The sequence below is a fragment of the Chiloscyllium plagiosum genome, chromosome 1 (assembly GCF_004010195.1).
Source record: "Chiloscyllium plagiosum isolate BGI_BamShark_2017 chromosome 1, ASM401019v2, whole genome shotgun sequence".
Taxonomy (NCBI): Eukaryota; Metazoa; Chordata; class Chondrichthyes; order Orectolobiformes; family Hemiscylliidae; genus Chiloscyllium; species Chiloscyllium plagiosum.
The window spans coordinates 89071666-89094810 of NC_057710.1; the positions used below are offsets into that span (position 1 = coordinate 89071666).

The following is a 23145-nucleotide window of genomic DNA, read 5'->3' on the forward strand; positions in this document are numbered from 1 at the left end:
AAGAATAACAAAACGATGGGGTACTGGGCTAATGGTCGGATACTTGGTAGTGTGGATGAGCAGAGGGATCTTGGTGTCCATGTACACAGATCTCTGAAAGTTGCCACCCAGGTAAATAGTGCGGTGAGGAAGGCATATGGCGTACTGGCTTTTATTGGTAGAGGAATTGAGTTCTGGAGTCCTGAGGTCATGTTGCAGTTGTATAAGACTCTGGTGCGGCCGCATCTGGAGTATTGTGTGCAGTTTTGGTCGCCATATTATCGGAAGGATGTGGAGGCACTGGAACGTGTGCAGAGGAGGTTTACCAGGATGTTGCCTGGTTTGGTAGAAAGATCGTATGAGGAAAGGTTGAGGCACTTGGGGTTGTTTTCATTGGAGAAAGGAAGGTTTAGGGGTGACTTGATAGAGGTGTACAAGATGATTAGGGGTTTAGATAGGGTCGACAGTGAGAATCTTTTTCCACGTATGGAGTCAGCTATTACAAGGGGGCATAGCTTTAAATTAGGGGGGGGTGGTAGGTATAGGACAGATGTTAGGGGTAGGTTCTTTACTCAGCGAGTCGTGAGTTCGTGGAATGCCCTGCCAGTAGCAGTGGTGGACTCTCCCTCATTATGGGCATTTAAGCGGGCATTGGATAGGCATACGGAGGATAGTGGGCTAGTGTAGGTTAGGTGGGCTTGGATCGGCGCAACATCGAGGGCCGAAGGACCTGTACTGCGCTGTATTCTTCTATGTTCTATGTTCTAACTCCACACACACATCCACTAATTGTACAGAGGTTATCAGGGGGCCTTTGGGCAACCTGTCTACCGTGGGATCCACAAGACAATTAAAATCTCCCCTTATCATGTGTGGGACTCAAGACTGATCAATTTAGAGATCTCATCTACAGAAATTTGAGGGGATGGGCCGGAGGGCAGTAAACATTTTAAAATGCCATATTCTGCCCCATTTATCAGGGCTTTGAGGATTACGATCCTCCAATGTGTGTTTTTAACACTCCAGTAACTAAAACGTGAGATTCCTCCTAATCAATATAGCCATTCACCTATTTCTGGTATTTAAAGATGAAAAGTAAACTTGATCAAAGCCATTCTGCTGTAGTTTCAAATGCTTCCTATCGTCCAAGTGTGTCTCTGTATTAAAGCAATATCCACCTTTTCCTTTCTAATATTCGAGAGTATCCTTTTCCTCTTGATTAGTGACTGACTCCCCTTGATGTTCTAGGTACACCATTTAATCAAGTTATTAGCCATAACCTTCTGCGGTAACATTTAGATTCCAGAGAGGAGGAACTCGAATTACAAATCACCGAGCCTTAGTGTCACAAGATCCATCAAACATAAAACTACATAAACTAAAACCAGTACAGTTAACAACCTACAGTTATCAAAGACTATATACACCAAAAACCAAAAAACAACAACGTATAAAGCGCCAGTAGTGCTGAATAGAGGACCTCACCCCATGCCCAAAGGGGGCAACTACACATCCCGAAACCCAACTTCCCATCCTTCTGTCAGTACTGCAGCCAGGACATTTAAATACCTGAATCGGCATAAGTAGGCATTTAGCCATCCTAACCATTTTCTCTCCTCCTTGCTAGAGTCACACCACTAAAGCAAGCAGAAAACAAAAAAACACAGTGTGAACAAAGAAAATTTGAAAAAAAAGACAAGTATTCCACCCATCCCGTTGGTATAACTTAGAAACTGAAAGTACACATCCCAACCTCTTCCGAGCATAGTTTGGATCAGATTGTTACCAGTTTTAAAAAAAAGGAAAAGGAAGCCCTGACTGGACTTCATCTTCTTTTAACAAAAAGTAGAGACATACCCAAACACCACTACTTGTTCAGATTAAGTTAATTTGTCCACCAAGTCTCTTGCCGCCTTCGATGTGTCAAAGAGATATACAGATCCATCTCCGGTCATCTGAAGCACTGCCGGGTTCCTCAGAGTAGTGGATCCCAAGCTCCCTCAGTCTTTTCTTGATGCTGTCATAGGATTTTCTTTTCTGGATCACCACCGCTGACAAGTCCTGGAAGAATATGATCTGAGAGCCCTCATAAACTAGGGCCTTCGGCTCCTTCCCTTGGTTTCTGGAAGCTTCCACGATTCTCTCCTTATCTCTGTAGTGATGAAACCATACCAAGACAGGACGAGGACGGTGGTCCAGACCTGACCTCTGCGCCGTGCCCGGTTAGCCCTCTCAATCTTCAAGCTTCTCATTCCAGCTTCCAAGTTAAGGAATTTCGGCAACTAGTCCTCAATAAATTCCACTGTTCGCTCACCTTCCTTACCCCTGGCAGACCAGTGATCCGAATTTTTTTTTTCTCCTGCCCCTGTTCTCGAGGTCATCAACCTGGTCAAGCAATTTACAGACCTGCATCTCCAGGGCATGGATCCTATCCTTGGAGGAATCTGTATTAGCTTCCACTACTGTGACCCTGTGTTCTACCTCATCTGTCCTTTTCTCCAGGATTCCCAACTGCTGTCCATACTTCTGCAGCATGATAGAGATTCGGGCCGGCTTCTCCTCTATCTGCTTCCCCAATATCTTGTGAGATTTTGCGAGCTCCTTTACCAGGACCTGGTGGGAAATTGAGTCTGAGATCCTGCAGGCTGGGCTGCGGGCCTGGCCTCTGACGTGCTTCCTCCTTTCTTCAGCAACCCTGGGTGGCAAAACCCGAGGTAAGTTGCTCTCTGACAGTTTCCTGGGACTCCACGACCTTTCCAGAGTCACAGGATATCGCGCTGGTCAGGGTACAGCAGATAAAGAATTCGTACTGCTTGTGGTTTGGTGCAGAGCCCTGCAACGCCAACTTCCTAGATTGCTGCCATTTTGGATCCCCCCCATGGTCCCTTTTAAGTCTTTCCCCTCCCTCCTTAAAACTATGCCCTCTAGTTTTTGACTCCCTACCCTGGGAAAAAGACCTTGTGTATTTACCCTATCCGTGTCCCTCATGATTTTTTCAACCTCTATAAGGTCACTTTGCAGTATGCGACGCTCCAGGGAAAGAAGCTGCAGCCTGCTCTGCTTCTCCCTGTAGTTCAAACCCTCCAACCCTGGCATTATCCTTTGTAAGCTTTTTTCTGAACCCTTTCAAGTTTGACAACACCTGTCATAATGCAGGGAGAACATTATTTGAAAAAATGGCCTAACCAATGTCCTACATAGCCACAACATGACCTCCCAACTTCTATATTCAGCGCACTGACTAATGAATGCATGTGTGCCAAACTCAATTTTCAGCACGCTGTTCACCTGTGACTCCACTTGCAACGAACCATGCACCTGTACCCTTAAGTCTTATTGTTCACTAACACTCCCCAGGGCCCTACCATTAACTGTGTAAGTCCTGCCCTGATTTGTCTTACCAAAATTTAACTCCTCACATTTATCTAACTTAAACTGCACCTGCTACTCCTTGGCTCATTGGCCCATCTGATGAAGGCCTTGTAGTACTCTGAGGTAACCTTTTTCACTGTTCACTACACCACCATCTGCAAACTTACTAACCAAAATCCCTTTGTTCACATCCAAATCATTTTTATAATTTTCATTTACATGAATGATGAAAGGTAGTGGACCCAGCACTGACTAATCCTTGCAGCACACCATTGGTCACAGGCATCCAGTCTGAAAAACAATTCTCCTCCACCCTCTCACTCCTACTTTCAAGCCAATTTTATATTCAGTTGGTCAGCTTCCCCTGGATTCCAATTGACCTAATCTTGCTAACCAGTCTACTCTGCAGAACCTTATCGAACACCTTGCTGAAATCCATATAGCCATGATGTGGAGGTGCCAGTGTTGGACTGGGTTGGGCAAAGTCCAGGGTGTAGTTTAGCAGGTGTATTTGAAATTGTAAGCTTTTGGAGGGCTGTTCTTTCATCAGGTCTGATGAAGGAGCAACACTCCAAAAGTTTGAAATTTCGAATAAACGCCTTGGACTATAACCTGGTGTTGTGTGACTTCTGATGAAGTCCATATAGGCAACATTTACCTCTGTCTTCATTGATCATCTTTGTCACTTCAAATATCTCAATCAAGTTAGTACCACACAATTCCCACACACAAAGCCATGTTGACTATTCGTAATCAATCCTTGCCTTTCCAAATGCATGTAAATCCTGTCTCTCAGAATCCTCTCGGCAACAAGATACCCACCATTGAAGTGAGGCTCGCTGGTCTATAGTTTCCTGGCATTTCCTTACCATATTTCTTAAATAATGACACCACATTAGCCAACCTCCAGTCTTCCAGCACCTTACCTATGGCTATCGATATAGGTCTCAGCGAGCTTCCCAGGAAGTTCTGGGATATACCTGATCAGATCCCGGTTGGAGTATTGTATGTGGTTTTAATCTCCTATCTGAGGCAATATTTTTTGGCTGTGGAGGGAGTTCAATAAAGGTTCATCACATTTATTCCTGGGATAGTAAAACTGATGTGTGAAGAGAGGTCTGATTGGTTTGGGCTATATTCACTGGAGTTTAGAAGAATGAGGTAGATGAGTGCGTGGAGGGTGGTGGAATTCAAAGAAACATTCAAAATTCTAACAAGACTAGAAAAGGTAAATGCTGGAAGAATGTTCCTGATGATTAGAGAGTCCAGAACCAAGGGGACGATCAAAGGATAAGGGGTAAGCAATGTAGAACTTTGGGTAGAGAAATTTCTCCTAAGCTGAGAGTGGTGAGCCTGTGGAATCCTCTTCCCAAAAAATGGTTTAGGTCAATGTTTTCACGAAGGCATTAGATACAGTTCTTAGGGCTAAAACAGATCAAAGGAAATGGGGAGGAAAGTGCTAAGGGGCTACTGAGTTTGATGATCAACCATGATCATATTGACTGGTTGGACCAGATTCAAAAGGCCAAATGTAACCATTTCAAAGAACTTCTATTTAGGAAAAATGTGAGGGCTTTGAGAAGTTGCAGAAGTGATTTATGAGGATAACAATTCATTCCAACCAATCTAGGCATGCAAGAGGACATTGAGATTATTTTGGACCAGAATAGTTTGCAAGGTAATGGGATAAAAGCAGGAGATTGGCTGTTGATCATGATGCTCGCTTCACAAGCGAATGCAAATAAGGTGGGCTCAATGGCCTCCTTCTGCACTGTAACATGTTATAATTGTGTTTCCTTAGTTGAGGGCTATCTGTAAAAAGGATAGACTTGGGGAGGTGGGTTACTACCTTTATTAAAAATGCTTAAGAGGATTTGATAGAGTTGCTCAAAATCATGAGAAGTCCACACAATGCCATTACAGAGAAATAAAACCTCAGCTTCTGTGGAGAGAGAAACAAAGTAACTTTTGAATTCAATATGACTCTCCTCTCTAGAGGACTTGCTAACTTTGTTTGGCATTTTGTTTTTATTTCAAATATCCAACATCTACAGTCCCTTAACTAGTTAGAGGGAACTTTTATTGGCTAGAGGGATTGAAAATCAGATGGGACATGTTTAAAGTGATGGTCAAAAACATCAAAGATGATATTGGTTTAAACAACTAAAAATAAAATATCCTTTCATGGATAAGGGACCAGGATGGGGAACAGGGCATGGTTGTTAGTCAGTGGTTAATATTTGCTGCCTTATAGTGCCAGGGACCTGGGTTTGAATCTAGTGTGGGGTTTGCACATTCTCTCCATGTCTATGTGGGTTTCCTCCGGGTGCTTTGGTTTCCTCCCACAGTCTAAAGATGTGCAGGCTAGGTGGATTGGCAATGCTAAATTGCCCATAGTGTCCAAGGGTGTGCAGGCTTGGTAGGTTTGCCATGAGAAATACAGGGTTACAGGAGTGGGTCTGGGTGGGCTGCTCTTTGGAGGTTTGGTGTTAACTTGATGGGCTGAATGGCCTGCTTCCATATGAGAAATTCTGAGGGTAAGTTGAATCACTCTTGCATACAGCTTGCCTGAACTTGACAGGTTGGATGGTTGCCTTTTGCACTTTAACCATTCTGTGATTGTGTGCATTTGCTCCTTGTCACACTTATTCTTGCTGAAAATTTTATGGTATATACATTGAGCATAATTTTCAAGCATGCATCTTGAGATTCTCTCAGTGGAATGCCATATAGAGTCATAGAGTCGTACAGCACAGAATCCAGGCCAATCAGGTTTCCTGAATTGAATTAGTTCCATTTGTCTGCATTTGGTCCATATCCCTCTGAACCTTTCATATCCATGTATCTGTCCAAATGTCTTTTAACTGTTGTAATTGTACCTGCCTCTACCACTTCCTCTATGTTCTCTTCCAGTAACAGGATTTATTGATTTCTTGTTTTTTTTCCTACATTTATGAATCTTAGTGAGTTCAAATTACTTTTAAAATGGTTCAAGACAAATTATTGATTTTCAATTATTTACTTTGTTTTAACCTGCTAAATTTTACTTTGGAGAAATGTAGACAGGTTGACAAACTGTTTAATTTCATATCTAGCTTGACTGCTTATACAGAATATGAATGAAATGGTCAAATATATTTGCTGATTTATTATTTTTCCAGATGATTAACCTAGACGGGTAAATTTGAATTACTTGTGTTTTTTTCACTGCTTTTGTAAATGACTGGGCAGCCTATGTCAGGCATGGCATCATCTCGGTTTGAGAAAGTTCTCTTTTACATCAAATGGACGTTGGCAGTCTAGCATTTACTGTTTGTAAGCTCCACCCTTTGTAATCAAGAGAGAAATTACCAGCATATAAAGTTTTTTTTTTGGATTTAAAAACCTGGAAACTGTTTTGTTTTTGAGGCTATTTTGGTTTTTTTTTGTTATAGCTGGCAGCACAATTTTCTGGCCAAGGTTTTTTATTCTGAATCTTAAAAATAGGTTTGTTTGCTTGGAAAAGAAAAAGCCAAAGAACATTCTAGAATGGAGTATATAGTTGTGACCTGTTATATGAAAGATTCTATATATGTAGATTTTTCACCCTCTGTAGTTTATAAAACATTTTGGAACATCACCCGATGAGCTTCTAGAGTTAGTGGCTCCTTAAAAAATTTAATTGTAATTTTCTCAGGAAAACTTGGGAACAGATCCAAATTTAAATATTCATCTGGGCTTTGTGGTGGTCACGCCTATGAAGTTGTCAGTGCCTTTTAAAGTTTGAACATACCACAGAATAATGAGGAAATTCAGGAGTTGCTATCAGTGAGTCCTTGTTACTCAAAAGGTAGACAAGTAGGAGGCTGGAAGAACACAGCAAGCCAAGCAGCATCAAGAGACAGAGAAGTCAGCGTTTTGGGTGTAACCTTTCTTCAGGACTCGGCAGTACACCTGAAATGTTGAAGGCAGCATGCTCTAGCTCACTGTTGCTTGCTATATAAAAACATTCTTCTTCACATCCTCATATCCTAAGACCTTAAATTTGTGTGCTCTAGTCCTTTTGTTATCAATAAAATAATTTTTTTTTCTTTGTCCACTGTTGGGGATGAACAGATTTGTTTGTTGGTTCCAGTCTTCCAGGAAAATAAGTGATATTGCCTTTTTTGCTCTCTGGTGCGTACCTTCTGTTCTCCTCTCGTGCTCTCTATCCCGCTCTTTCGTGCTGTATGTTGCATTCTCTTGCTATCACATACCCAGAAGTTTATAAAAGTTCAACATACTTCCCTGTGTCTATATGCACCGACTTATTTATGATGTCCAGGTCCCTGATCGTAACTACTCTTTTTGATCCTTCTGTTAAAATGCATCACTTTGCACTCCTTTGTATTAAATTTCATCTGTCACTTGTCGACCTGTTCTACTAGTCTTTACATATCCTGTTGCTGTTTTGGTTTTTTTGTTTCTTGCTACATCTCCAAGCAAATTGGGAAATGTTCCACTGTATCCCAATGTTCAATGCATTTATGTCTCAAAACAGTGGTCTTACCACGATGTGAGGACACCACTGCAGTATTCATGAGTGGGCTTTGACAGAATCCTCCAAATGTCATAACCTAGATTACCCAGAAGAATAACTGACAGATGCATGTGAAAGCTGATGTCTGCAAATTCCTATCCAAGTTGAACAAGGGTCATTTCTTAGAAATGCATTGCAGTTTTTTTCATTGTTGCACCAGAATCGTGGAAGTCTGTATCTGTATGGGTGTAGCTATATAACGAGGATTACTGGGTTCAAGGAGGAGATCAAACGAGCTGGGTGGGCGCTATTTTGTTTGGATAATCAATTTTTATCTTAAACAAGGGAAGCTATACTGATCTAACACTGTGCTCTACCGGAGAATTTGTCTAATGAGTCTGCTATTTAAAAAGACTAATCTTTGCATTCTGCAAATTACAAGTTAAACCGAGAAGGACTAAACCCTTACCATCACATTAAATACTGTATATGAAATCCCAGCATAAAACAAGATCCTGAACAGCTTCTACGATCACAAGACCATATGTCAGTTTCCAGGAACTCGGTGTAGCGATAGAAAGACAGAAGCACAAACTTGAGTGTGCGTTTACGTTCTTTGCACTTTTTGTCACGAACGGACCCATAAAGTGACAGGAATACTGTAAAACACTTACTTTGGCAAAGGGCTGTGTAATAACCCTTACCTAAAAAATTTCTAAACGTTGATGCTTGAGGTGCTTGTGTTTCCTTGCTTTTGTCAGCGGTTTCACATGTTCTTCAGTACAGATAAATCTAATGCACTTACTTCTTTGATGTCACATTTTTGCGGGACCTTGAGATCTTCTTTGGATAATCTGAAATTCGGATAATTGATATTCAAGGATAATCAAGGTTCCTCTGTACCATTATAACTTTATAGTGAACCTCCATGTATTAATCTAAACTTTTTTTCCCATACTTTCCCAGCCACATTAGGGAGATTTAAACAATACTTCGATAAGCACATGGGTGATTTTGGGATAGTGTAGGGGGACGAGCTGAGAATAGTTCACAGGTCAGCACAACATCGAGGGACGAAAGGCCTGTTCTGCACTGTAATGTTCCATGTACTTTCAAAAAATTGATGCTTGGAGATTTGGAATAAATCATGTTTTAAATTGCCATCTAGTGGTGGTTGTGAAAATAGTCTCCAGACCTGTTTGGGAAGGTACAGTATTTTATTGAATTCAATCATTGCCTGATGTACTGTTTCTCAAAGCTCAAACACTGAGGGTGTAATAGAAAAAAATGCAGCCACCCTTGACAAATGAAAGTTTAGGAATAAGCTGACCACTGACCTGTTGAATTTATGGATGTTTAAATTGGACTTAGCAGCTGGAACCTTTGTCAGCTGCAGTGGATTTTGCAAACTAGATTTAAAGGTTGTCTGAGTGTTTAAATAGTATTTGTGTCTCTGAAGTGTCGTACAACAGTTCAGAATGCCCCTTTTAAAAGAAAATGTCCATTGAGAAAATAAGGGACAATAGTGTGAATTTTAAGTACAATTGGTTGACCTAAATTTTAGCTTATGATAATCTATTTTCTTAAATTAAGAGGAGGGTTTTAGTTTGGGGATTTTTAAAATAAATGTGGTGCCTGGATCACCAATTTTGTGCATGATTATGCATTGCTTTTAAAAATGAAAAATACAGGAAATCCTCACCAGAATAAGCAGCATGTGTAGAGGCAAGAGTTTATCTTTCAGGTCAGTTTTTGTCAGAATGGTGTCAAGTTTTATTTCAGTCGTATAGCACCTCCTGTACTTTGTTTTTATAAGCATTTTACCAATCAAAAATGCCTTTTTTAAAGTCAATTTGATAGATTTTTCCACATATACAATATGTATGGTATTGTTCCAGGCCACTTCAATTCAACCCAATTTAGTGCTATTTGGCTTTCAAATCTTTGCTGTTGCATTTTCTTTTCCATCAAATAAATATGTATTTCTAAAAAGACACCTCACTAGAAAATTGATATGCACTGCACAGTCTTCATTTAATCATTCCTTGCTGGGACTCTTGCTTAAACTATGCATTTCTAATTCTTTAATTTTAACTCAGAATTTAAAATTTTGCTCAAGTATGGTGTCGAATTAACTAAGTTATACTTAGCTAGTTTATTTGTCTTGAACAAAGGCTTTTTTTTGACTAATTGCTAGTCAGGTATCATTGTTTGCAAATGAATGAAAATTGAAAAAAACATAGCAAGGAACTCTCTTTTTGACAGCTTTTAATACTCCACAAGGACTGGCATTATGTTTCAGAGATTTATTCTGAGTTACAATCCCAGTACTTCACTTTCTGTTTGAAATGAGAAAGGATTGTTAAAGATGCTCTGTGTCTAGACGTGCAGGTATTCACATTTTTTAATGTGACTTCTGCAGAATAAGATATTCCACTTTGTCCAGAATAGTAGAGTTAGAGGACACAACCCCTGCCTGAAATATCTATATTCAAAGCACGTCTGCAAAACACATAAAGGGCCTACATAAAGGGCCTACATTTACTTTTAATCTACTATATAAATTGTATACAGTAGACTAAGGATCTTTTCTCTGAAAAAGAGAATATTGCGATGTCCCCTAATAACCTTGCGCATTTTCATTTGTCATGGAACCCAAACTAAAAATTTGTAAGGGTAAGATAAGCAATTTAAGAGATGGGTCTTTACTCAGTGATGAGAAAACAAGATGTTTTTCAAGTTGTGCATGAATTTTAATAATTATTCGTTTTTCAAATTAATCTAGCAGCTTGTCGGGTGAGGTATTCGTGTGGTGGCATGTGGTTAGTTACTGTGTTTTTGTGCCTGACGTTTTCATTGCTTTGAGTGATCCAAATGATCCTTTATCTGACTCTGTCTTTCCTAGCAATATCCAATGTTCGGCACAAGGTAGGTCCTGGGGTTGCCAGTGGTGAAACTATGTGCAGGTGTATATTTGTATCCTTTAAGGTGTTCTTTAAATTCACTTTATTTTGACCAAGCATTTAGTTGAGTTTTATATTTTTACTGCATGTAAATAATTTGACATGACTTGTGTTATATAGCATTCCGCCTACTTCTGGTAATTCAGAATCAGTACTTTTGACCAATAGTTTCCAAACCTTCTCATGACTAGAGCATTTCTCATTTTATGTTTCGGTCTGTTCCAGACTAATTGATAACAACAGTTCATTGCCGTGAATAACCAACAATTATATTATTAATATGTAGCTGCCACAAAGGTGAACTGGAAGAGTTTTCTTTCTTTTGTTTAGTAACTGTTGTGACCTAATAACTGAATAACATGGTTGAATTTTTTTGAGGTTGTTTGGTTGCTGAACAAAAATAGTCTACTTTATGTAGTACATTTTGGAATTTTTAAAAAATCCTTTTTTGAGGTGTCATCCAGTAGGCTATGAAAACTAGAGACAAAATCTAAGATGTAGAAGGGATTTATTTTTGAAGATAGTGGGATTTGTTCTTAATGGTAGCAGTTTTTCATAGAGATCCACTTTGTATCAGGCTACTACATTATCTCTTGGCTTAGCCTTAACCTAATTTTGCCAGTTCACATTGGCTAGCTTTGCTTTCATGTTCTTGTAATTGCGTTTTAGATTAGATTAGATTCACTACAGTATGGAAACTGGCCCTTCGGCTCAACCGACCCTCCAAAGAGTAACCCACCCAGACCCATTCCCCTACCCTATATTTACCCCTGACTATGGGTAATTTAGCATGGCCAATTCACCTAACCTGCACACCTTTGGATTGTGGGAGGAAACTGGAGCACTCAGAGGAAACCCACGCAGACATCGGGAGAATGTGCAAACTCCACACAGTCACCCAAGGCGAGAATCAAACCCAGGTCCCTGGCGCTGTGAGACTGCAGTGCTAGCCACTGTGCCTTTATTAAAGTTTAAATCTTGGATCCCTCAAACTACATGTAAAATTTAATCATGACCTGATTACTGGTAGGGGCGCATTCACGGTGAGACCAATCTTGTTACATTTTGTTACATGATATCTGGCCTATTATGATCTGCTTTTTGGTTGTCTCAGGAACATGCTGTTCGAAGAAACATTCTATGAACACCTCATTCAGGTTACTTTTACTTATCTGATCTGGGTTTGGGGGGATTTTCTTACCAGGAGGAGTTGAGTAGGTTGGGCTTGTACTCATTGGTGGTTAGAATAATTAGAGGAGATAATATTGTAACATTCTAAAATTCTTTTGGTACAACTTGTTCTGCTGTAATACATGTTTCATCAATGCAAATTCACTGTAACATGCTTGAGGAATTGGGGACGTTGTTTCTGAAAACAAACTTTTAAAACGTGTCGTGGCTGTAATGCGATTACATTGGCAGCACTTTAAGCACTGTTTCTAAAGCGTGATTTTTCTGTCACATGAGGTTGCACAAGAATGGAAGACTGACTGACTGTTCTTTACAAGACAAACGTTGGAAGGTAATTTCCTCTTGTCAGAAAATCTAGGACCAGAGGGCAAACTTTCAGAATAAAGATTTGCCCATTTGAGACACAAATGAGGAGGCATTCTTTCTCTGAGAGTAGTACATCTGTGGAATTCTTTGCTGCAGAGAACTGTTAAGGCTGATTCATTAAGTATACAGGTTGCTCTGCTATAATGTGCATTTTGTCAGCACGAATTAGCTGTAACGCGATTACGAATTGTGGACATTATTTGGATAATGCGAAGTTTCTACTGAATGGGTATAGCGATTTTCTATTAGTGATCTTTCATAGCGTGATTTTCTATTGCACGAGGCTGCAGAGGAACGCAACTGTCGCATTATGGCAGAACAACCTGTATTCACAGCTCAGATAGAAAGATCTCTGATCATTAAGGGAATTGAGGCTGAGGGAATAAGACAGTAAAGTGGAGTCGATAATTATTAGATCAACCATAATCTGAATGGTAGGAAGGCTCACTTGACTGAAGGCCGACATCTGTTTCTACATCTTGTGATCTTCTGGTCAGTCCATATAGATTAAAATGCCACTTGATTTTGGCTGTATCTTTTCTGATAAGCACCCATTATTTTTTCTTTTCACTTAGTCCTGATATGTGGTCACTGAATTGAATTTATTGTCAGGTGTACCAAGGCACTGCGAGCAATACAGGCAAATCACAGAGTTAAGTAGCATAGATGAGTAAATAATAGGTAAACAGCGGCAAAAACAAAAACACAGGTACAGGTGAATGCTAAGAGTTTGAGAGTCCATTCAGTATTCTAACAACAGTAAGGTAGAAGCTGTTTCAAAATCGGCTGGTGCGTGTTCAGGCTTCTGTACCTTCTCCCCAATGATAGTGGTTGTAGAAAAACATTGCCAGGGTGGGATGGATCTTTGAGAATGGTGGTGTCCTTTCCTTGACAACGAGGGTGGTAAATGTATTCTATAGATGGGAAGTAGGCCTTTGTGATTGTCTGGGCAGAGTTCACCACTCTCTGTAACTGTCTCCCATCTTGAATGGCACAGTTGCCATACCAGGTAGTGATACATCCAGACAGAATGCTCTTGATGACGCACCTATAAAAGTTGGCAACAGTATTAACCATCATGCCAAATTTCCTCAGCTGCCTGAAGAAGAAGAGACGTTACTCCCACAATGACTTGTCTTTTTAATTTTTCATTTCCACCCAAGTTGTTTTTATGATCTGGTTTCTTGAACTTTGTGTTCTCCTCCATGTGCCAATATCATAATTGAGAACTGATCCACTATTAATCTTTTCCTAGCTTCTTGTTCACGTAAGTACCATGTACCCTTCAGCATTCAACTCCCAACCTATGTCATCCTACCTGTAAATGGCTATCAGTTTGATCGTATTTATTCTAACTTGCATGATCAATTCATCTGTTTTGTTTCTAACACTGTGTTCAGAATCATAGCCTTTAGTTTTGTCCTTTTTCTTATTTTTGTAATCTCTGGCCTTATTTGTTGATTTACTCCTAGATCTGTACTCATGTTTCCTTTCTGTCTCAGTCTGTTTATCATTTCCCATTAAAAGGCTTTCTCCCTTGCCTTGTCTCTATTCTTTAATTTACCATATTTTCCTAAATTTGGTCCCCTCGCTCCACTATTTAGTTTTTACCTCTCTACCACCACCGCCACCCAAGACCTTTGAGCATCTGCTTAATTTGGTGCCTCGCTCCTGTTTCTTAATGTGCAAGGCTCCTTTCCTTGTCTTGCCTATGCTTTTTGTACGTGGGTCATAATACCTGGTTCCTCACTCCTTCAATTGTAAAGTTCTCTCAAGCCCTGGCCATACCTCCTGACACCTGGCATTGGGCAAGCAACAACCTTCTCATCTTCCACTACTTGCTGCGATTATTTGCAGTGTAGATAAAGGCTACTTGGCTCATTGTATTTGTGCCAGCCAAATTACAAGCCCTTCAGTCTCATCCCACTTTACAACATTTGGTCTGAGGCCTTGCAGATTGTCCCACTTGAGGTGCATATCCAGGTATCTACTAAAATTAGCCTACATCTTTGGTGGGAAAATTGTTAGAGTCTACAATCAAGCACGGTGTAACTAACACCTCGAAAATATTCAATTTATCAGGTCGAGACATCATGAATTCATGATAGGTAAATCCTGCCTGACAAGCCTCATTGATTTCTTTGAAGTGGTGACTTGGATAGTGGGCAGATGTTGTTTGTAGAGATTTTCAGAAGGCATTTTATCAAGTCCTGCATAAGAGACTGTTGACTAAAGTAGAAGCCCATAAAACCTAGAGAAAATTACTGACATGGCTGGCAAATTGGTTGAGTGGCAGATGACAAAGATAGGATCATTGTTATTTACTCAATGGCAGAAAATGACCGGTGATGTTCCCCAAGGATCTGTGTTACAATCTCAATTATTCACATGTATTAACGACTTGGATAATGGCATAGAAAGTCATACATCCAAGTTTGCTGATGACATCGAGTTAGGTGGTATTGTAGACTTTGTAGAGGTTTGTGCTAGATTATAAAGAAATATTGAACAACTAGATGAATGGCCAAATCTGTGGCAGGTGGATTTTAACGTGAGCAAGAATGAGGTTATCCGTTTTGTATTGATTAAAGGATAGTTCATGATGCTTTATAGATACAATGAAATTAGAAGCTCTGGATGCCCAAAGAGACTTTGGGGCTCAGGTGCATAGATCTTTTTAAAATGCCACAAATCGCTGCAGAAAATAATCAGGGAAACTAATGGTTGCCTTTATTTCTAACAAGCCTGGGCTGTAAGGAAAGAGAAGGTTTGCTAAAAGTATATAAAATTTGGCTCAACCCCACTTGGAGGTCTGAGGGCCAATCTGGGCATCACACTTGAGGAAGAATGTATTTGTGTGGCAGGAGTAAAGTGTAGGTTTACAAGAAATATACCTGGATTTCAGGTTTTAAGTAATGAGAAGCACTTGTACAAATTAGGCCTGTTTCTCTAGAATTTAGAAAGTTAACGAGTGATCTGATTGAAATATTCAAGTTGTTAAAAGGAAAAGACAGGGTAGATGAAAATAAACTATTTCCACTGATTGGAAATTCTAGAACGAGGAAACATTGTCATAAGAATTAGGAGACCATTCAGGAGACAAATTAGGAAGAGTTTCTACACAAAAAGTGGTAAATATTTGGAACACTTTTGTACAATTGGCAGTTGATGCTATATCAGTTGCTGACTTTAAATCTGAGATAAATTTTTGTTAAGCAATTGGTATGAAGTAATACGGACTAAAGACACGTATATGGAGATAGGCAACAGTTCTGCCATGATCTCACTGAATACAGAACAAGCTTGAGGTGCTCAATGGCTTTGTCCTAATTTTTTGTTCCTAAATGAAGTCAGAAATCGCACAACGCCAGGTTATAGTCCAGTAGGTTTATTTGAAATCACAAGCTTTCAGATAAGGAGGGAACATTCCTGTCTGGCAATTATTGCGTGGTGTCCCTTCATCCGTTGTTGTATGTCTGCATGGTCTCGCCAATATACTATGCCTTTGGGCATCCTTGCCTGTAACGTATGAGACAGACAATGTTGGCCGAGTCACACAGATATAGTATCTGCTGTGTACATGGTGGGTGGTGTTCCCACGTGTGATGGTAGTATCCATGTCAATGATCTGACGAGTCTTGCCATGGCAGAGTTGTGGTCGATGTTGTACTGAAGGCTGGGTAGTTTGCTGTGAGCGATGATCTATTTAAGGTTTGGTGGTTGTTTAAAGGTGAGAAGTGGAGGTGTAAGGATGATCATGGTTAAATGCTCATGGCTATTGATGACATGTTGAAAGGTACGAAGAACATGGTGTAGAACGTGGACACCACACAACAATCACCAGACAGGAATGTTACCTCCCAGTTGGGGAAAACTTCAGCGGTCAAGGGCATTAGCCTCCGATCTTTGGGTAAGCATCCTCCAAGGAGGTCTTTGAGATGCACAAAAATGCAGAATCGCTGAGCGGAAACTGATAGCCAAGTTCCGTACCCCTGAAGACTGCCTCAACTGTGATCTTGGATTTATGTTGTGCGACATGGGACCCCCAGCATACTGTTCTGTTTCTGTAAAATCTTTGTTATTGTCCTGTTTTGACACTCTCACCTGAACTAGTTTTACAGTTTTGGATTACTTATTACTTTGATTAGACTGTCGGCATGCAGCTCTCATATAGAGTCATAGAGTCGCTTTCATGTTATTCCAGTCATTTGGTTCGTCTCCAGCACCACCTTATTTTAGTTTTTTTGTGACTGCCTCTCTTCCTCACTTAATCAAAGTATAGGTCATCCCTTCGCATATTATTGAGCTGTTGAGACTTTTTACTCGCACCATCTGACACTTTTGATCACCTCCAGAGAGTTACTATTTGACACTAAACTCACACCATTTAAACAATCTTTTGATCTGTCTGCCCTTGATCTCTCTGCTTATAAATTCTGCGCCTGTGTGCTTCTGTCTCACTTCACCTGGCAAAGGGCTACATTCTGAAAGCTTGTGTTGGAGTATAACTTGGTGTTGTGTAACTTCTGACTTTGTCCATCCTAGTCTAACACTGGCACCTCCACATCGTTCCGAATGAGATTTCAGGCATACAGGTTTCTGCCTGTATGACCCTTTCATGTACAGAGTACCAGACTCCTACCACTTAAGTGGAACTACTTTTGCTATCTTCCTGTTATCCTTCTACAAATAATTTTTTAAACATACTCACCCAGTTACTGATCTAGGATAAAGTGAGGACTGCAGATGCTGGAGATCAGAGGCGAAAAGTGTGGAGCTGGAAAAGCACAGCAGGTCAAAGAGCATTGAGGAGCCAGGGCTTATGTCCGAAATGTCGATTTCCCCTTCTCCTTGGATGCTGCCTGACCTGCTGTGCTTTTCCAGCGCCACACTTTACGTCACAGATCCTGATCTGACAGCTAAGTGAAATGTGCCCTTCCCATCGACTTTATCCAGGCTCCCAAAATTTTGGTATCTTGATCAAATTTCTCCTTCGCCTCTTTGTTCTAAGGAGAACAACTCTAACCTGTCCACATATGTGCTTTTTCTAGTCCTGACAACATCCTCATAAATCTCCTTTGTACCTTCGAGTGTAATTGTTTGCTTTCTGTTATGAGATGGCCAAAATTGCACATAGTATTCAAGTATTTTCCCAACTAATGATTTATACAGTTCCCACATAACTTCCCCGCTCTTATAGTCCTTATCTTGGCTAATAAAGGAAACAGTTCCATATAGGTTCTTAACTATCTTATTAACTGTCATGCTACCTTTTACAGAGCTGTGAATATTCACCTCCTCTTGGTATTTTCTCATTTATTGTTTATTATTTTGACTTGCACTTGGCCTCACCAAGTTTATCGCCTCTCTGATCTCCGGTTTTAAATCCATTTGCCAAATTGTGCTGGTATTAAATGTTGAACAAGAAAATAGGTTTGCAGTCGGATTTAGATACAGTAGGAGAGAAGGCTGTGTTGCATTAGAATCGTAGAATCCTTATAGTCCTTTGGCCCTACAAGTCCACACTGACCCTCCAAAGATTATCCCACCCAAACCTGTTCCCCATTCTCTACATTTACCCCTAACCTACACATCCCCGAAAACTTGGCCAATTCACCTAACATGCACGTCTTTGGACTGTGGGAGGAATCTGACACGTCTGGAGGAAACCCACACAGACACGGAGCGAATGTGCAAACTCCACACAGACAGTCGCCCGAGGCTAGAATTGAACCTGGGCCCCTGGCACTGTGAGGCAGCAATGCTAACCACTGAGCCACTGTGCCACCTATTACAGGTCATAAAATTCATATTATAAATATAATGAAATTTAATTGTATCTCCCGTGAATGACTTTTTAAAAAAAACACACTTCAGTTGATCTCCTAATAGATACAAGAAACTCTCAGATTCATGAACAGTCAAGCAAGCAAGTTATAATGTTATTTTAATACTGCATTTCTGTTCTTTTGACCAGCTACACTTTCGCCTCCGCCATATTGCTTTTCTTCATTTATAAAGGTTCATCAAACCCTTTTTAACTATACTTTTAAATCATCTCTATTTCTTTGTTCATCAGTTTCTCCTCTAAAAGCACACACTGTTTCTGAATTAAACGTATTTGATAAAGTAATTGTAGCCGAACAGTACAGTTTTTAAAATATAATTGTCACCAAAGGAGTGTTTTAAAAAATCTTAGTTGTGGCTTGAACTTGTTTTGATATTATTTTATGTTGGATAAAATGTTCTAATTTTGTATGAAAGTGTGTAGTTAGGACTGTAAATTTAGATGTACTGTGTTTACATAGTTTTAAAATGATACATATTATCTTTGGAAAACAGCTTTTACTGTTGGAGATATGAGGTTCCACCCACTATGAATAAGTTTGAATGACAGAATAAAGTAATTTCGTAAATAGAAACATGTTCGTGTTTCTGTAAAAGTCTTAATACCTGGTATTTAAATAAAATTTCACAACTCTTGATCTGCAGCTAATGTAGATACTGATGCACTCATTAACAGTTATATCTTGTAGCTTGAGACCTTTGTTGGCCCTGCAATCTGCATGTTTATCAGTTTGTCAGGGAAGGCGCAGATCCCAAAAGTTGTTTGATGATAGCAAGTTGACCTGCAACTTTACGGCACCACCCAATTTTTGCATGACATCACTGAAATCCACAGCAAATATTCCACCTTTATGTATTAAGGAAGTTTGCATGAATGCTTCCGTGTGTGTTAATGCGGCTAAGCTGCTTTATTTTATGGTTGCTGCTTTCTTTAAAAGTTGAAACATGGATTTTCTGAAGCGAGTGGTACCTGCTGTAATAACTGGGGATGTTGTTTTGGATGTTGGGGCTGCTGATTGTGACAGTGTCCCCAAACTTTTAAAAATGAGACGTTTGAGTTTGCTTTCTATAGGACAGACAATGGAAGAAGAACTTGATGAAAATGTTTGGTTGAATCCTGGAATTCAACCATGTGAACTGGAACCATCAAAAGGTACCTAAGAGTCGATTTCTTTGTCACTTGAAAGTGTGGGTGGTCTACTTGTAAGTGGTTATGTAATCATGGTGGCAGTAGTATATTATGTCCTAGAATGTTCAGAATTTAGATAATTGTATGTTTCCTGTGCCAATTGTAGAGACTTCTGTGCAGTCCTTCTTTTGCACTTATTTTCCAAAAGAATTTTTAACAACTTGATGAAATGAATTGACCTGGAATAACAATATTTGATTTCATAATATCAAGAGGTATAGCAAGACTCTTTCCCCCAACACCACCCCCCCCTCCCGCCCCCCGAAACTGATCAAGCATTTCTGCAGCAATAATTACACAAGGCAAAGGAATTGAGAAATTTAGGATTAAAATGTACATTTTACAGCTAGAAATTTGACAATGATCCGGATTATCGATTAAGAAATCTTTAAAAATTTGATTTACCTGTGTTACACATAGGTGTGTATAAGCTCATAATCTGAGTTAATTACTTTCGAACACAGGAATGGGAGGGGTATGTTTGCTTTTTCATCAGTCTTATGATTTAAAACAGGTGTTGGCCAGGATGTTTAGTAAGGATTGCATAGACTATTATTTGACTTGGAGAAACATAGAAATTTAAAATATAGGAGCAGGAGGAGGTCACTTGACACCTCACACCTGCTCTGCCATTCAGTATGATCATGCTTGATCATCGAGTTTGTTGCCCTAATTGCACCCTCCACCCATATCCTTTGATCCCTATTGCAAGAGCTACACCTAGTTCCTTGAAACCGCATAATGTTTTGGCCTGAACCACTTTCTGTGTTGTAAGTAAAAGTAAAGTTGCCATTGTCTTAGCAGACCATAGAGCTTTCATCAGAGCTATATGACTGGTGATAACGGTCAACATGCCTCTGGCGAGAAGAGAGGTTGTTAAGGAGAATCTTGGTAACCTCAGCTGGCCTGGGAATTGAATCATGCTGATGCTGCCTCTCTGCATCTCAAACCACCAATCCAGCCAACTGAACAGCCTCTCCTCTCAAAGTAATGTTGCCATAGTCTTAATGGACCAAAGGTTGTTCTCCCAATTAGGTGGTGGTTTTACTTGAGGGCCACCATGCCGCATGTAAGGGACAATGTTGAGAAGGAGAGTCCTTCATGGTAACCTCAGTTGGTGTAGGAATTGAACCCATAGTGATGGTATTACCATGTATCACAAACCAGCAGTCCAGCCAACAGAGCGACCCGCCTCCCTGATGTAAGTACAGACAGAAGTAGCAGCGATATCAGGTTTCTCAACTTGTTGTAATTCTTTTACTCTGAATAACTAGTAAGTGGCTATGCAAATGGCTCTGAATGGCAAGGGATGGGAATGTAAATTCATTACAGTCTACCTGTAAGTCAAAGGCATGCTACCCTAGCCTCAGGACATCCAATTTCCTATAGGTCAGCAGAGCAAATTAACTCTAATATCTCACAGCTCCACTTACACCCCCATTCACCACACCCTTAATTCCTTTACTGTTCAAAAATCTAACCATCTTTGCCTTAAAAACATTGAATGAAATTGCCTTAAATGCCTCACTGGGCAGAGAATACCACAGATTCACAACCCTTTGAGTGAAGAAGTTCCTCTTAAATTTGCTCCTCCTTATTTTGAGGCTTTGGTCCCTCGTTCTAGTTTCACCTGCCAGTGGAAACAACCTCTCTGCTTCTATCCTATTTATTCCCTTCATAATTTTATATATTTTTGTAAGGCAACTAAATTCCTGTGAGTTAGTCCCAGTATACTCAAACTCTCCTCATAAGAGAACCCTCTTAACTCTGAATCAACTGAATGAACCTCCTCCGCGTGCTCACCACACACCATACTGGTAGTGATACTAGACACTCAGCAATAACATTCAAGAAGCAAACTACCTTTACCTTACAATAACCACCACTTCCTTTGCTATCTCTAATTTGTCTGACATCTAGTATTGCATGAACATAACCCTCCTCCAACTCAGCGTCTGGTATGGAGACCAAAACTATACACGGTACTTCAGGTGCGACCTCACCAGCACCTTATACAGCTGCAGCATAACTTCTTTGTTTCTAAACACCCCTAACAATGAAGGACAATATTCTACTTAGAATGGATGGAAATTCTAAAATTGCGGAGTTGTTGGATTAGGAATTGTTGCATATTTGTGAGAACAGATTGAGGGAGTGGAGTGATTGGTGAGAAGAAAAGCAATTAGCAGTCTCTGTGATGGACAGGATATAAGGATGGAAGGCCAGATCAGAATATAAGATTATGAGCAAATTGGTTTAATTTCAGGTAGTTGATGTGTGGGAGATAGTATTCTTTTACAGAATTTGTGATGGGACTGAAAATCATGATTTTAGTCTCCAGACGCTGAGTTGGAGGAGGGTTATGTTCATGCAATACTAGATGTCAGACAAATTGGAGATAGCAAAGGAAGTGGTGGTTATTGTAAGGTAAAGGTAATTTGCTTCTTGAATGTTATTGCTGAGTGTCTAGTATAGGTCCTTAAAGAACTCTGGAGAGAAGAAAATTATAACTGGATAAATAATGGTGGAACAAATAAAAGGAACTTCACTCAGCTGAGCAACAGTGAGGCGTGAGAGGGGAACGGTGTCAAAGTCTGCGACCATGCTTTCACAGAACATCATGATCACGGTCAAATAGGATGCCACTTGGAACTTTGATAAAGGTTACTTCAATGCTGTGGCAGAGTAGAAATCTGACATGCCCCATTGGAAATCGAGTCTCACTTTTTTCAGAGCCATCACAGAAGTTAAAGTAAACAAAATACCCCAATTTAGTTGTCCATTCGATCCAGGTTGACAAAGCACAGACCAGCTTTCTGCACTTGATGGGAATTGCTATTTATTACAGACAAGCAGTTTTTATTAATAATTAAGCAATTATGGACTGTCGACGTACAGCTCTTCTAGTTAAGTCTCATCCTCATAAAACTCCTCCTATATGCGCATTGACAAACAAAACAAAAATATAGGTGTAATGGATAAGTGGGAAAAACTGGGACGGCATTTATTTGCATTTATGTGGCAAGAAATACCATATAAATGCAAATATGGGGGCAGCACGGTGGCTTAGTGGTTAGCACTGCTGCCTCACAGCACCAGGAACCTGGGTTCGATTCCAGCCTCTGGTAACTGTCTGTGTGGAGTTTGCACATTCTCCCCGTGTCTGCGTGGGTTTCCTCCGGGTGCTCTGGTTTTCTCCCACAAACCAAAGATGTGCAGGTTGGGTGATTTGGCCAGGCTAAATTGTCAATAGTATTCAGGGATGTGTAGGTTACATGCATTAGTAAGGGTAAATGTAGAGTAGTAGGATAGGGGAATTGGTCTGGGCGGGTTACTTTTCGGAGAGTCAGTATTGACTTGTTGGGCTAAAGGGCCTGTTTCCACACTATAGGGTTTCCACACTGTAGGGTTTCTATACATTAGGTTGAGAGGTTTAGGAAAGGAAATGGTGGTATTGTGATTTGTTTGCAGGGACAAAGGAATGCAAGATTTACAGAGAAGGGGATTGTACCAAATAATTTTTCCTGACATCCTCTGCCTCCAATATCTTTGATTAACAAGTCTTTTGAAGTAACATATTCCATACATAAATCCGTTTTTTATGGTTTCTAATCAGCCCTTTGGCTCCTTTTACCACTGTTACTATTTAAATGCCTATGAACACTTTGTGATATCCTTTTATGTTGGCTACCACTCTTTTATCTTAATTCCTTTGTCTTTTTTGGATATAGTTTCTCATC

At 40.1% G+C, this 23145-nt stretch overlaps 1 protein-coding gene across 3 annotated transcripts in view; it reads left to right on the top strand.

The window, feature by feature from the left end:
• The window catches only part of fryl (furry homolog, like), a 474538-nt gene that overhangs the window by 50802 nt on the left and 400591 nt on the right, over window positions 1–23145 (top strand). The window contains exon 1 of one of the 3 annotated variants that reach the window (XM_043691242.1): window positions 19059–19369. The exons of the other annotated variants lie outside the window; for them this stretch is intronic. Within the exon in view, the coding sequence (XP_043547177.1) occupies window positions 19162–19369 (208 nt within the window). The 5' untranslated portion in view covers window positions 19059–19161. Of the gene's footprint in view, window positions 1–19058; window positions 19370–23145 lie in introns of those variants that run through there. 3 annotated transcript variants of the gene reach the window in all.